We start from the raw sequence: 15,151 nt of genomic DNA on the forward strand, positions 1-15,151 counted from the left end.
GATGGTGCACCTACATGTTTCTAGGCTGAGATGATGGTGCTCCTCCCTGTTACTAGGCTGAGATGATGGTGCACCTACATGTTTCTAGGCTGAGATGATGGTGCTCCTCCCTGTTACTCGGCTGAGATGATGGTGCTCCTCCCTGTTACTCGGCTGAGATGATGGTGCTCCTCCCTGTTACTCGGCTGAGATGATGGTGCTCCTCCCTGTTACTCAGCTGAGATGATGGTGCTCCTCCCTGTTACTCAGCTGAGATGATGGTGCTCCTCCCTGTTACTCGGCTGAGATGATGGTGCTCCTAAATCCCTCCCCCACAGCTCTGTACAGTATTTTCCATTCCTCTGTATGTTCTACCACTCCGGTCTGGAATAGGAGGAACTATTGGCTCTGATCCATGTGATGACTTCTAAGAAGTCATCCCCTGGTTAGATGGGAGTGAGCCGCAATGAGAGCATCATTATCACCAGGCGGCGGTGTAAATCACTTCAGCATCCAGTCTACAAACACAAAGGCGCCTTTATCTCATGCGGGAAACACAGAGACGTGAGCAGAGAATTATCATTCCTGGCACATGCTGAGGGGAACCAGAGCTTCTCAACCAGATCCTGTTTTTCTTATGGGTACAGCAGACCTGAAGCTGAGAACGGCGCACGGCCTGGACAGAGAGAAAGATTAGCATGTAAAAGAGTGACTACACAATACAGGGCTCACCACATTATTACACCCTGCAACCAGTAACACAGCATCGCTATACATGTACTAGTTACATATAATATAACAGTAATATAGTCAATTATATATATATATATATATATATATATATATATATACACACACACACACACAGAAAGTGATCAAACATAATAAAGTGGTGCTTAGGATTACGAGCATATTTCGTTCCGGGACGGCGCTTGTAATCCAAATCCACTCTTAAACCAAAGCAAATTTTACCATAAGAAATCATTGAAATACAGAAAATTTTAAAATTGGTTCCACACCCCAAAATAATGATTTATTATTCTGAACAACATGTAAACCAAATGAAACAAACATTCAGAAACAGCAGAATATGTGATATTATAAGTTACTGCACAGTAATGGAGAGGATGGGAAACACAAGGGGGGACAGAGACTGCAGGGAGCAGGAAGGAATGAGCAGGACAGATGTGGGTACATACATGCAGCACTCTCTGTCTGCGGAGAGAGGGGTTACAGCTATGGAGAGATTACCTCCACAGTCCTGTCCCCTGATGTAAGCCCCAGCCTGAAGTGGATCTGCTATGATTTGGAAGGTGAGGGAGACTTCCTGGGTCAGAGTACATGGCTGTAGACCCTGCTATGCAGACCATGCCCCTCCCCCACTCGTGCTCCCACCCAGTACAGGGAGCTCTTAAACCAAAGCAATGCTCTTAAACCAAGTCACAATTTTAAAAAACTGTGAGCTCTTAAACCAAGGTACCACAGTATATAAATATATACCACCACATACTCCAGAGTCACACCATCACATACACCATAGTGACATCATCACATACTCCATAGAGTGACATCATCACATACTCCATAGAGTGACATCATCACATATTCCATACAGTGACATCATCACATACTCCATAGAGTGACATCATCACATACTCCATAGAGTGACATCATCACATACTCCATAGAGTGACTTCAATAATTCACTCAGTATTATTGGTGCAAAACAAACACTTATCTGTGTATCCCCAAAATCCCCATCTATCAGTCATGGTGTCCTCCATAATATAACACACACATCCGGGATACTCCCAGGCCATGTGATCAGTCAGGATCCCAAGCATTGGGTTATTACCCCTAGCTGCCATGACGTCCAGTAATGTCAGATGGTTTCTCCTGACTCCCCTGAGATCAGTGGCTCCTTCCCGTACCCGGTGTCACTCATCCAGCCGTCACACATATGCTCCTGTGCACACATCTCTGCTCCAATGTGTAGATGCCTCCAGTCAGATCTGCTGCTCACCTACCATTAATCCACCTGGGCTCTGGATTGTGTATAGTAAATTCTTTCCTGAAGAGGTCATCCAGGGTCAGGATCTTCTCTGGAGTATTTGTCATTTCATCTGGAAAGAAAGAAAAATATCAAGATTTATAATTATTTTGCAGAATAGATCAGCACTTCATGTCCCTCAATCCGCTGGAGACCACCTTATAGGCCACGTCTTCCTGGGCCACAACCACCTTGGTCAGCACCTCTCTGGTCACAGCTCCCTTGGTCAGCACCTCCCTGGTCAAAACCTCCTTGGTCAGCACCTCCTTGGTCAGCACCTCCCTGGTCACAGCCTCCTTGGCCAGCACCTCCCTGGTAACAACCTCCTTGGCCAGCACCTCCTTGGTCAGCACCTCCTTGGTCAAAACCTCCTTGGCCAGCACCTCCCTGGTAACAACCTCCTTGGCCAGCACCTCCCTGGTAACAACCTCCTTGGCCAGCACCTCCCTGGTAACAACCTCCTTGGCCAGCACCTCCCTGGTAACAACCTCCTTGGCCAGCACCTCCCTGGTCACAACCTCCTTGGCCAGCACCTCCCTGGTCACAACCTCCTTGGCCAGCACCTCCCTGGTAACAACCTCCTTGGTCAGCACCTCCCTGGTCACAACCTCCTTGGCCAGCACCTCCCTGGTAACAACCTCCTTGGTCAGCACCTCCCTGGTCACAACCTCCTTGGCCAGCACCTCCCTGGTAACAACCTCCTTGGCCAGCACCTCCCTGGTAACAACCTCCTTGGCCAGCACCTCCCTGGTAACAACCTCCTTGGCCAGCACCTTCCTGGTAACAACCTCCTTGGCCAGCACCTCCCTGGTCAAAACCTCCTTGGCCAGCACCTCCCTGGTATCAACCTCCTTGGCCAGCACCTCCCTGGTCAAAACCTCCTTGGCCAGCACCTCCCTGGTATCAACCTCCTTGGCCAGCACCTCCCTGGCCAAAACCTCCTTAGCCAGCACCTCCTTGGTCAAAACCTCCTTGGCCAGCACCTCCCTGGTCACAACCTCCTTGGCCAGCACCTCCCTGGTAACAACCTCCTTGGCAAGCACCTCCCTGGTAACAACCTCCTTGGTCAGCACCTCCCTGGTAACAACCTCCTTGGCCAGCACCTCCCTGGTAACAACCTCTTTGGCCAGCACCTCCCTGGTAACAACCTCTTTGGTCAGCACCTCCCTGGTCAAAACTTCCTTGACCAGCACCTCCCTGGTAACAACCTCCTTGGCCAGCACCTTCCTGGTAACAACCTCCTTGGCCAGCACCTCCCTGGTCAAAACCTCCTTGGCCAGCACCTCCCTGGTATCAACCTCCTTGGCCAGCACCTCCCTGGCCAAAACCTCCTTAGCCAGCACCTCCTTGGTCAAAACCTCCTTGGCCAGCACCTCCCTGGTCACAACCTCCTTGGCCAGCACCTCCCTGGTAACAACCTCCTTGGCAAGCACCTCCCTGGTAACAACCTCCTTGGTCAGCACCTCCCTGGTAACAACCTCCTTGGCCAGCACCTTCCTGGTAACAACCTCCTTGGCCAGCACCTCCCTGGTAACAACCTCCTTGGCCAGCACCTCCCTGGTAACAACCTCTTTGGTCAGCACCTCCCTGGTCAAAACTTCCTTGACCAGCACCTCCCTGGTAACAACCTCCTTGGCCAGCACCTCCCTGGTCACAACCTCCTTGGCCAGCACCTCCCTGGTCACAACCTCCTTGGCCAGCACCTCCCTGGTCACAACCTCTTTGGTCAGCACCTCCCTGGTCAAAACTTCCTTGACTAGCACCTCCCTGGTGACAACCTCCTTGGTCAGCACCCCCCTGGCCACAACCTCCCAGATCAAAACCTCCTTGGCCAGCACCTCACTAGTCAGCACTTCCCAGTCCAGTACCTCCGTGGTAAGCAATTCCTGGGCCAGCACCTCCATTATAGGCCTCTTCTTGACGTCCCCCCATGAACTCACAATTTCCTTAATGTGAGTTGACCTCTTTCCCCATTTAAAGAATGTGAATGTTTATTAAAGTGGTTATCCAGTGTAAGAAAAACATGGCCACTTTCTTTGACAGACAGCACCACTCTTGTCTCCAGTTTGGGTGGGGGTCCTGCAACTCAGTTCCACTGAAGTGAATGGAGCTTAATTGCAAACCGCACCTCAACTGGAGACAAGAATGGGGCTGTCTCTGGCAGAAAGTGGCCATGTTTTTCTAATGATGGATAACCCCTTTAAACATGGATGTTTATGAGGAATTGGGGAAACAGCAGAGCATTCGTTCCCAATAACCAGTCCGTGTAAAGACTATGACAGAGATGATAGTAACAATATTGATAGAGACTTCCATAGTGACAACAATGATAGAGACTATGGCAGTAACAGTAATGATAGAGACTATGGCAGTAACAGTAATGATAGAGACTATGGCAGAAACAGTAATGATAGAGACTATGGCAGTAACAGTAATTATAGAGGCTATGGTAGTAAAACAGTAATTATAGAGACTATGGCAGTGACAACAATGATAGAGACTATGGCAGTAACAGTAATGATAGAGACTATGGCAGTGACAACAATGATAGAGACTATGGCAGTGACAGGAAATGGCCCAAAATATTCAGGGGGACTTCTCTACACATTGCTGGAACTGACCAGGGTCTCCTCACATTATATGTGTTGGTTGTGGGGGGACACGTAGTGGTGATTTTGGCTGCACGATATGTAGGAATGGGGCACCCTTCCCTGCCTGGACTCGCTATCTGGCAGGCCCCACCCTCTCAGCTGTCACTGCCGGAAGCTTCCTTATGAGCTTTTTTCCAAGCAAGAAAAATAAGTGACGAATGTTCTGCACGAGGATTAAAAATAATCCAATGAATATTCAAGTGATTGCCACGGGTATCAGGGAGCGGCGCTCAGAGTGACACAGACGCTAGTCACAGATGCCTCTCCAGATCGATTGTCTCTGTGGACGCATCTTCAGGTACATGGCGGCCTCTTTACATTAGACATCTTCCTGGTACTCTAGGTGATCAAAGAACGCCTCCCCCACCACTACTTGTAATGACCGAGCAGCTTCCTAGGGAGAACACTCAATAATGGAATCAGCAGAACTCTATAGACTTGGGCTGCTTATCCATGTACACACTCCCTGGGCCCTGCCATCCACTGCTCAATGCCAACACACAGATTCCTATAGGGCCCAGTGCAATCTATCTATCTACCTATCTATCTATCTATCTATCTATCTATCTATCTATCTATCATCTATCTATCTATCTATCTATCTATCTATCTATCTATCTATCTATCTATCTATCTATCATCTATAAAAACAAAAGTTCGCAGCACTCGGGTAACTTGTATGTGGGTGGCAGCTGTTCCACCTCGGTCCAACCGGTGGAGTAGATAGACTTGCTTGAGAAAGGACCCCATCGACGGGTCTGAAACGTTGCTGTTTGTTGTTATGAGCCAATAAATCTTTTCACGGACTACATTTTTGGAGTGCTTCAGTCGTTTTGATATTTGGTCTATCTATCTATCTATCTATCTATCTATCTCCTATCTATCTGTCTATCTCCTATCTATCTATCTATCTATCTATCTATCTCCTATCTATCTATCTATCTATCTATCTATCTATCTATCTATCTATCTCCTATCTCTCTATCTATCTATCTCCTATCTATCTATCTCCTATCTATCTATCTATCTATCTATCTATCTATCTATCTATCTATCTCCTATCTATCTATCTATCTATCTATCTATCTAAATAGCAATAGGACTGCAGCACTCCGGAGTAGTGAAGAAATAGTGATTTATTGGTTCATGGAAAACACAGCGTGTTTTATCTATCTATCTCCTATCTATCTATCTATCTATCTCCTATCTATCTATCTATCTATCTCCTATCTATCTATCTATCTATCTATCTATCTATCTATCTGTCTCCTATCTATCTATCTCCTATCTATCTATCTATCTATCTCCTATCTATCTATCTATCTATCTATCTATCTATCTATCTCCTATCTATCTATCTATCTATCTATCTGTCTCCTATCTATCTATCTCCTATCTATCTATCTATCTATCTATCTATCTATCTCCTATCTATCTATCAGCCCCATCCGGACGATTATTGCTCCATGTAATAGAGACAACGAACATCGGCTGATCTTTGATTTAGGTTTGGACCTATAATTGTCAGGCACCCACCGCGCATTGCTATATAATATGTGTAATATCAATGCACGGCCGGAGGCCTCCATCTGATGAGATCATTAATCAGTGCCGGGTGGTATCTGGGGTGTCCTGGCACAGTGTTCATCCTTCACAAATCCTGGCTGGTTGCACCAGAGTGAACGTCAGGCAGAGGATCCTGGGATAATGCACACCCCTTCGGCCCGTGTAATAGTACCCCTAGATAATGCTAGGGGGTAGCTATTACTATGGAGGCAGGCCACGGTAGCTACGCCACTGTACCTATCTATACAGGGAAGTATGACGTGTATGATGGAGCTATGTACTGTCTTTCTATAATCCATCATCTTCAGACCCTGGATAGTGGCTACCACTATGCTGTTAGAGGGAATCAGGTATAGACCAGATTTTTAGAGCTAGATAATGAAACAAGTTTTATTTTCAGTAACATTTTATTTTATATACATTGTTAGTGGGGCGGCCATCTTGCCTGAGCTGATTTTAAGAGCATTTAAAAATGTGCTTTACAGCAAGTGCCATGGGCACACTGTAGGCAAGAATGGACAGAAGCTCTCCAACTAACATGGACAGGACAGGAAGTCCCAGCTAAGAAGGGGGAGGGTCAAGAACTGTCCTACTGGACAATAGTCAGGGCAGCAGTCTGTCCTGGGTGCGGGGTGATGACTGCTCTGTTGGCCGGTAATCTGGTTACAGTGCCTTCACCCTAAAGTACTTAGGATACTAAATGCAGCTACATTTTTGTTCTTGTAGTAAAGAACAATAATAGAAAAACCCAATTTATCCAAACTAATAACACAGGGACACTTGTAATGTTTCCGACCTCTCCTGAGCACCTCGAGTAAACATCCACAGTGCAGGGAGAAATAAGTAAGTGAATCCAATACGTTAGTGGGCTGAGGTCATAGTTTACTGAGACAAGACCATATAAAAATGTTAGGGCCAGGACACCGGGAAAGATGTGAAGTGTGGGTCTCTCAGGGGCTCAGTGCACAGAGCCTGGTTACTGGCTGTTTTCTTCTAACCACAAGATATTGGTTAATGTGAACAATGCTTCAATGCAAAAAGACCCCAGAAGACATGAAGCTAGAAGGCGGTACAATAACCCAGGTAATTCTAAGGGATTGACTTAGTTTTTTCTCCCTACACTGTGGATGTTTATTCCATGGGCTCAAAGTACAGACACTACAACTATTTATCTTGGCATGTCTGTATATTTAATATCATCCCTTTCTTTTTAATATGTATTGATACATTTAATATTATATTATAAATATAAATATTTCATTATCACCTCTGGCATATTTATCATGAAGTAACAGTATATTTATTATACATGTCACGATCCCCGTGACTTAGGTTCTGGATGATAACCTACAGGGTCACACTGGACCCCCCTCCATCAGCTGCCAACCAGAACCTCCTCAAATCTTGTCGTTGCTACCACACATCATATAAGGCTGATGTGACACCTCACCTTAAACACACCTAACACAATTACAACAGACTATACGCTATAGCCTTAACAGATTAACAACTCACCCTTGGTAACGCTCTTCCTAGGGTCATAGGATTGTTAGAACACAAGAAGGCTCTTATTAAAGTGAAATTTAATATCATAAAAAGGACAGTGCATACAACAAAGGGTTATTTAAGGAAAATACATGATAAGATAAACAGACATATATATATATATATATATATATATATATATATATATATATATACACAGTGAAATACAGTTCCTAAAATAAAAGGGAGGAAAAACAGAACTTAATACGTTACACAACGTTTTAGTCCAGTTGCCTGGGGAAGCAGAATATAGGCCAGTCCATCCAACAAGGGATCCCCAAAGAATGACCATTTCCTATCAGCCATTTCTGTGAGAGACCCTCTCCCCACCCTCCTTTCTCTGATGTCAGAGGAGGCCAGGGAATATGGTAATGGCCTTTTACAACCCTGGGTTTATGACACCCATGGTAGTCTACCACTTGCCTCAAGATGTTCATATTCCAATATTTCTGCCGGTGTTTATCCTAGCAACGTCTCAGTTATACCATTTCCTCTGTCATCACGTCCCGCACGCATACATACCAAACATGGCGAAGGTCGGCGCAATACAGTGGGAGTTACCCAAAAGCTTCCCGTTCCCATTCACGATAAGGCCACTTTTGATACTGTAGGTTTGTATCAGTGTCCTGTGTACCTCTGCAGAAGCATACCTCTAGAATATGTGTGAATTCCATATTTCTGGAGAGGTCAAATGCCAGAATGGTGTTCTATGGGTGACCTCTGGTGTCCCTTCCCTAACCTCTCTGGGTCGCTGGTTTGTCACAGACCAGGATGTGGATTGTTTCTGTAAACGAGTTCTATGGGCCCTGGTGTTTATGATCCACTTAAGGCCCTATCGTCCGTATTCGGACGATAATCGTGCCGTGGAATAGAGTGCAACGATCAGCCGACATCGTTCATGTCGGCTGATCGTTGCAGTCGCTTGTTTTTCAACATTAAGAAAAACAAGCGACTGATATAGCAGCGATCTGCTGCCGTCGCTCCGTTGAATAGGAGCATCGGCAGCAGACGCTGCTATATCCTATGGGCTGCCCGGACGATCAGCGATCCTCTGAGCAGCCCCCCCGCAGCTCCCCGCCGCCCCTCCCACACTCACCCGCTCGCTGCTGCTGAGAGCGCTCGTTTGCTCCTCTAAACGACCCGTGAAATAGGGGCTTTAGTTCCTGGTCTCAGGTCTGGACACTAGATAATCATCACCTTAGGAATTAGGAATGCTAGAGGAGCTGGATGAGTGACCTCTGTTCATAATGTTGGGCTCACAGGGGATATTGATCACCACAATACATTACATTATATATTACATTATCACCCGTCTATTTATCAGGAGATTACATTATTTATTCTTCTCTCATTATTTCTCATTTACAATTAAAATTATATAAAGAAAGTTTCCCTAGATCTTCTGGATTTTCTATACTCCTGTTTACTTCTATCAATATTGTCTAGGTTCAGTGGGCTATTATTTAAAGGGAACCTGTCACCCTGGCAACTGGGGCAAAACCCATCCTACCCCTGGATAAAGGCGATTTCTCCACGGCGGGACTGGCAACGGGAGCAGGATCGGCAGGAGGGAGTAAGTATATGATTCTTTATCCAGGGGTAGGGTGGGTTCTGTCTCTTTAAGGGTCATCAACGGGAGATCATGGGGGGGGGGGGAGGGAACTTCTTCACTAATTACCTGACTGAAGTGCTGATTCTTGAGATGAGTGCAACTCAAGCATGCTCGAGTCTGTCCAAAACCGCAGGTCCGTCCAGTCCGAAACTGTAGGTCTCTCACATTTTATTATCGGTGGCTGAAGAAGTTGGGTGCAGTCCCAGGGAGTCCTGAAAAAAAAGCCTATGGCCTATGGATGTATCCATGTTTTCCAGGCAGCCTTAGGGCTGCATCCAACTTCTTCAGTCAGTAATCAAATCCTGAGACTTCCGGGACGGACTTGTTGGACTCATCTCTAAGAAGGACATTTATGAAAGTTACGGCAGAGGCGTACGCCAGGGAGAAGGTGCAGATTCGTATCTTCTCTGAAAGCAGGTGTAGATTTTGTACACCGGGCGCCTCTTAGTGAATTCGGCTGGGGAAAAGGGGGTGGGGCCGGTCTTGATAAATCCCCCCTAACTGCTTGGCATCACCTCCTTGCTTTGTAGCTCAGTCCCACCTTAGTAAATAGCAATGAGCTGCAGTACCAAACACAACCACTACAAAATGCACGGCACTGTTCCTGTTAAACAATGAAGCCATGGCAGACCAGCGCCTTTTATCAGCTGATCAGTGGGCACTGCTGAGAGTAAAATCTGCCTGATCTGATATTAATGGCCTATCCTAAGGATACTGAGTTCCCAGAAAACCCAGTTTACAGGTTTCTTTATTATTTGTTGCTTAAGAAAGGTGTCAGTATAAAATAAAACAATGACGTTGGTAACCATGTGCTTCCCTGAGGATGAGGTGTGAAATGATCCGGTGAGATCTATTAGGAGACGATTGTGTTGCTGTCAGTCAGAGTAGCAGGTTCATCATGTATACCCAGAGGCCGAACATTATACATTACATATATTATGCATATAACATAACTCAGCACTTACCTGGAGTCAGGAGGATTACTGACATTGTGATCAAGGAGCAGACCACCAGGATGACCAGCAGAGCGATGGCTATCCCCTTCCAGTTCCTCTGTGGGGGGTTGCTGCTTCCCATCTCCTAGAAACAAAGCAGAAACCATTGTGTAAATGGGAGATCTCTGTGTGATCGCTTTACATGACTGACGGGTCTGCAACCTGAACTACATGAAAGATGCTTCCAGGCAACGTAATGGTGACAGACCGTCAGGAATGAGGTTCAGGCCTCCTAATATAACTCAGATATTGCTTGGACATAGAAGAATACATTATCCCAGGATCCTCTGCTTGACTTTCACTCTGGTGCAACCAGCCAGGATTTGTGAAGCATGAAGACCGTGCCAGGACACCCTCAGATACCACCCGGCACTCACTAATGACCTCACCAGATGGAGGCACAAGTCCTCCAGCTCCCGTCTGCTCACAGCACCGGGATGTTACATGGAAGACAACGCCATAGACTAGGGCTGGAGAAGGGGTCAGCGCACACGGAGGGCTGCACAATGACTCCAGTCCCTACAGCACTAACAATCATAGAAACTCTCAGGGTCCAGGAACTGAAACCAGGAATAAGCCGCATGACAGCCCATAGGGAGTAGTGATATGATGGCCCATAGGGAGTAGTGATATGATGGCCCCTAGGGAGTAGTGATATGATGGCCCATAGGGAGTAGTGATATGATGGCCCCTAGGGAGTAGTGATATGATGGCCCATAGGGAGTAGTGATATGATGGGCCATAGGGAGTAGTGATATGATGGCCCATAGGGAGTAGTGATATGATGGGCCATAGGGAGTAGTGATATGACAGCCCATAGGGAGTAGTGATATGATGGCCCATAGGGAGTAGTGATATGATGGCCCATAGGGAGTAGTGATATGACGGCCCATAGGGAGTAGTGATATAATGGCCCATAGGGAGTAGTGATATGATGGGCCATAGGGAGTAGTGATATGACAGCCCATAGGGAGTAGTGATATAATGGCCCATAGGGAGTAGTGATATGAAAGCCCATAGGGAGTAGTGATAGAATGGCCCATAGGGAGTAGTGATATGGCGGCCCATAGGGAGTAGTGATATGATGGCCCATAGGGAGTAGTGATATGATGGCCCATAGGGAGTAGTGATATGATGGCCCATAGGGAGTAGTGATATGATGGCCCATAGGGAGTAGTGATATGACGGCCCATAGGGAGTAGTGATATGATGGCCCATAGGGAGTAGTGATATGATGGCGCATAGGGAGTAGTGATATGATGGCCCATAGGGAGTAGTGATATGACGGCCCATAGGGAGTAGTGATATGATGGCCCATAGGGAGTAGTGATATGATGGCCCATAGGGAGTAGTGATATGACGGCCCATAGGGAGTAGTGATATGACGGCCCATAGGGAGTAGTGATATGATGGCGCATAGGGAGTAGTGATATGATGGCCCATAGGGAGTAGTGATATGATGGCCCATAGGGAGTAGTGATATGACGGCCCATAGGGAGTAGTGATATGACAGCCCATAGGGAGTAGTGATATGATAACTCATAGGGAGTAGTGATATGACGGCCCATAGGGAGTAGTGATATGATGGCCCATAGGGAGTAGTGATATGACAGCCCATAGGGAGTAGTGATATGATGGCCCATAGGGAGTAGTAATATGACAGCCCATAGGGAGTAGTGATATGATGGGCCATAGGGAGTAGTGATATGACAGCCCATAGGGAGTAGTGATATGACGGCCCATAGGGAGTAGTGATATGATGGCCCATAGGGAGTAGTGATATGACAGCCCATAGGGAGTAGTGATATGACGGCCCATAGGGAGTAGTGATATGATGGCCCATAGGGAGCAGTGCTATGACAGCCCATAGGGAGTAGTGATATGACAGCCCATAGGGAGTAGTGATATGACATGACATGTTGCATGGTGCATGAGAAGAAATGGATGGCGGGCTCTAATGGTAAAGCTCCTAAGCCCCTTGTATCAGCGCCCCATAAAGTGAGTAATTGCTAGAAGTGACAATTATTTATTGTCCATATCTCAGTATAAATGGCTGTGTAAAAGCTCAGACAAACACAGGGATAATTTAATGCCGAGGTTTCTGTAGGTATGAAGGGGGTCTCCTCCCTGTACTGACATCTGCAGCATGTGGCATGATGCAGGGCACAATGGAGCCCATGAGGTGGAGCCACGTGACATCCCACGAGCCCTACCCATGCGGCAGCTCACAAAATGTAGCCATGCTCCAAGCCGGAATGGGCTTCAGCGTCATCACCACTGTTACCACCACCATCATCTTCCTCCTCATCACCACCACCACCAGCACTGTCATCATAATAACCATCAGAATCATCACTGCCAATCATCATCATCCATCATTAATACCATTAATTATCACCATCAATCATGATTCTCACCAATATTACCAGTACTTATCGACCCCAACACTATTACCAGAGTCTCCAGCAGACAAACAGTTAAAGGGGTTGTACACCCAAAAATTTTTTCTTTCAAATCAACAGCCGCCATAAAGTGCCAGAGATTTGTAATTTACTTCTATTAAAAAAATCTCAAGCCTTCCAGTACTTATCATCTGCTGTATGCCCAACAGGAAGTTGTATTATTTCCAGTCTGGAGAGCAGGAGAGGTTTTCTATGGGGATTTGCTGCTGCTCTGGACAGTTCCTGACATGGACAGAGGAGGCAACAGAGAGCACTGTGTCAGACAGGAAAGAAAACTCCACTTCCTGCAGGACACACAGCAGCTGATAAGTACTGGAAGACTTAAGATTTTTTAATAGAAGTGAATTACAAATCTCTGGCACTTTTTGGCACCAGTTGATTTGAAAGAAAAAAAAATTTGGTGAACAACCCCTTTAATCTGCAAAAGGCTATGGGTTCTTTAGAGCAGAAAAGGGGTTAACTTGTTAAAGTTAAAAGATTTATTAGAAAAGGTGCAACGCTAACAGAAAGTACAAAAATGACAAATTACGTCTCTTATAAATGTCTATATGCTCATCCAGCAAAGGCACCACAGAGTCCAGCATGGCAGCACTGATCTCTGTATCACTGTTCTGTCTGTACACTGCTGCACCACAGAGCCCAGCATAGCAGCGCTGATCACTCTTCTGTCTGTACAATGCTGCACCATACAGCTTAGCATGGCAGCACTGATCTCTGTATCACTGTTCTGTCTGTACACTGCTGCACCACAGAGCCCAGCATAGCAGCGCTGATCACTGTTCTGTCTGTACACTGCTGCACCACAGAGCCCAGCATGGCAGCACTGATCTCTGTATCACTGTTCTGTCTGTACACTGCTGCACCACAGACAGCAGCATAGCAGCGCTGATCACTGTTCTGTCTGTACACTGCTGCACCACAGAGCCCAGCATGGCAGCACTGATCTCTGTATCACTGTTCTGTCTGTACACTGCTGCACCACAGACCCCAGCATAGCAGCGCTGATCACTGTTCTGTCTGTACACTGCTGCACCACAGAGCCCAGCATGGCAGCACTGATCTCTGTATCACTGTTCTGTCTGTACACTGCTGCACCACAGAGCCCAGCATAGCAGCACTGATCTCTGTATTACAGTTCTGTCTGTACAATGTTGCACCACAGACCCCAGCATAGCAGCGCTGATCACTGTTCTGTCTGTACACTGCTGCACCACAGACCCCAGCATAGCAGCGCTGATCACTGTTCTGTCTGTACACTGCTGCACCACAGAGCCCAGCATAGCAGCACTGATTATATATATTCTCTTATATATAATATCATAGGACATGATATAAGATATAATAGAACAGATATAATAGGACATGATATCTGTTCTATTATATATGATATAATGTCCTATTATATCTGTTCTATTATATATTATATATTATATCTTATATCATGTCCTATTATATCTGTCCTATTATATCATGGTCTATTATATCTTATATCATGTTCTATTATATCTTATAATATGTCCTATTATATCTGTTGTATTAATATGTGATTTCCTGTCCTATTATATCAGTTCTATTATATCTTATATCATGTTCTATTATATCTTATAATATGTCCTATTATATCTGTTCTATTATATATGATATCATGTCCTATTATATCTTTTCGGTCTTCTCTACGGCTGGATAACTATTTTTAATTATTTCTCTCCCTGCGTCACACATGATCATCCCCGGCTCATGACTTCTATCTTCACTTCAGGTGTTATTCGCTCACAATCCACCACCTATTCATGTGCTCGATCCTTTCCATGTCGGTCCCTCTTACGTTTCTTCACTTACAGACACTTCGCACTATTCACCTTAAAGGGATACTGTGGTATCAGATTATACTTAAATACAACAATCACCCCAAGATATTTAGCTTACTGATATAGTGCTATCACTAATAGTCCTGACTTCTGCCTGTTTGGGCCTGAAATATCCCTTACAGGAAGTTGTGTAGTCCTTTCACTGTCAGTATGCTGTTGGCTCCTCCTACTTCCTGGAGACAACGCATCCTCTGCTGTCTCAGGGGGCTTGGACCTTGTCTCTGTGCTGAAGCTTCACCCGGTGAGTGATGTCATCACCCTTGACCAGCCCCTCCAGCCTACATCACCATCACCCTGTCCTATACACATATATCTTTACATTTGGGGAGACTGAGGTGTGTTAACAGCATGCTGCTGTGTGATGGACAATGCCACGGCAAGGGAGGAGACAGGGAATGTTCTCCAACAGCTCTGTACAGGGAA

The 15,151-nt window shown here is 45.9% G+C and overlaps 1 protein-coding gene across 2 annotated transcripts in view; it reads right to left on the reverse strand.

Annotated features, from left to right (window-relative positions):
* DPP10 (dipeptidyl peptidase like 10) overlaps nt 1-15,151 on the reverse strand; it is a 115,836-nt gene that overhangs the window by 60,376 nt on the left and 40,309 nt on the right. For both annotated transcript variants that reach the window (XR_011364657.1, XM_069985055.1), the window contains exons 2-3: nt 10,369-10,483; nt 2,007-2,102 (exon numbers count right to left, since the gene is read on the reverse strand). Coding sequence is in view for 1 of the 2 variants with exons in the window: in XM_069985055.1 (XP_069841156.1) it covers nt 2,007-2,102; nt 10,369-10,483 (211 nt within the window). In the remaining variant the exon portion in view is untranslated. The remainder of the gene's footprint in view (nt 1-2,006; nt 2,103-10,368; nt 10,484-15,151) is intronic.

The sequence above is a fragment of the Dendropsophus ebraccatus genome, chromosome 9 (genome assembly GCF_027789765.1).
Source record: "Dendropsophus ebraccatus isolate aDenEbr1 chromosome 9, aDenEbr1.pat, whole genome shotgun sequence".
NCBI classification, from domain to species: Eukaryota; Metazoa; Chordata; class Amphibia; order Anura; family Hylidae; genus Dendropsophus; species Dendropsophus ebraccatus.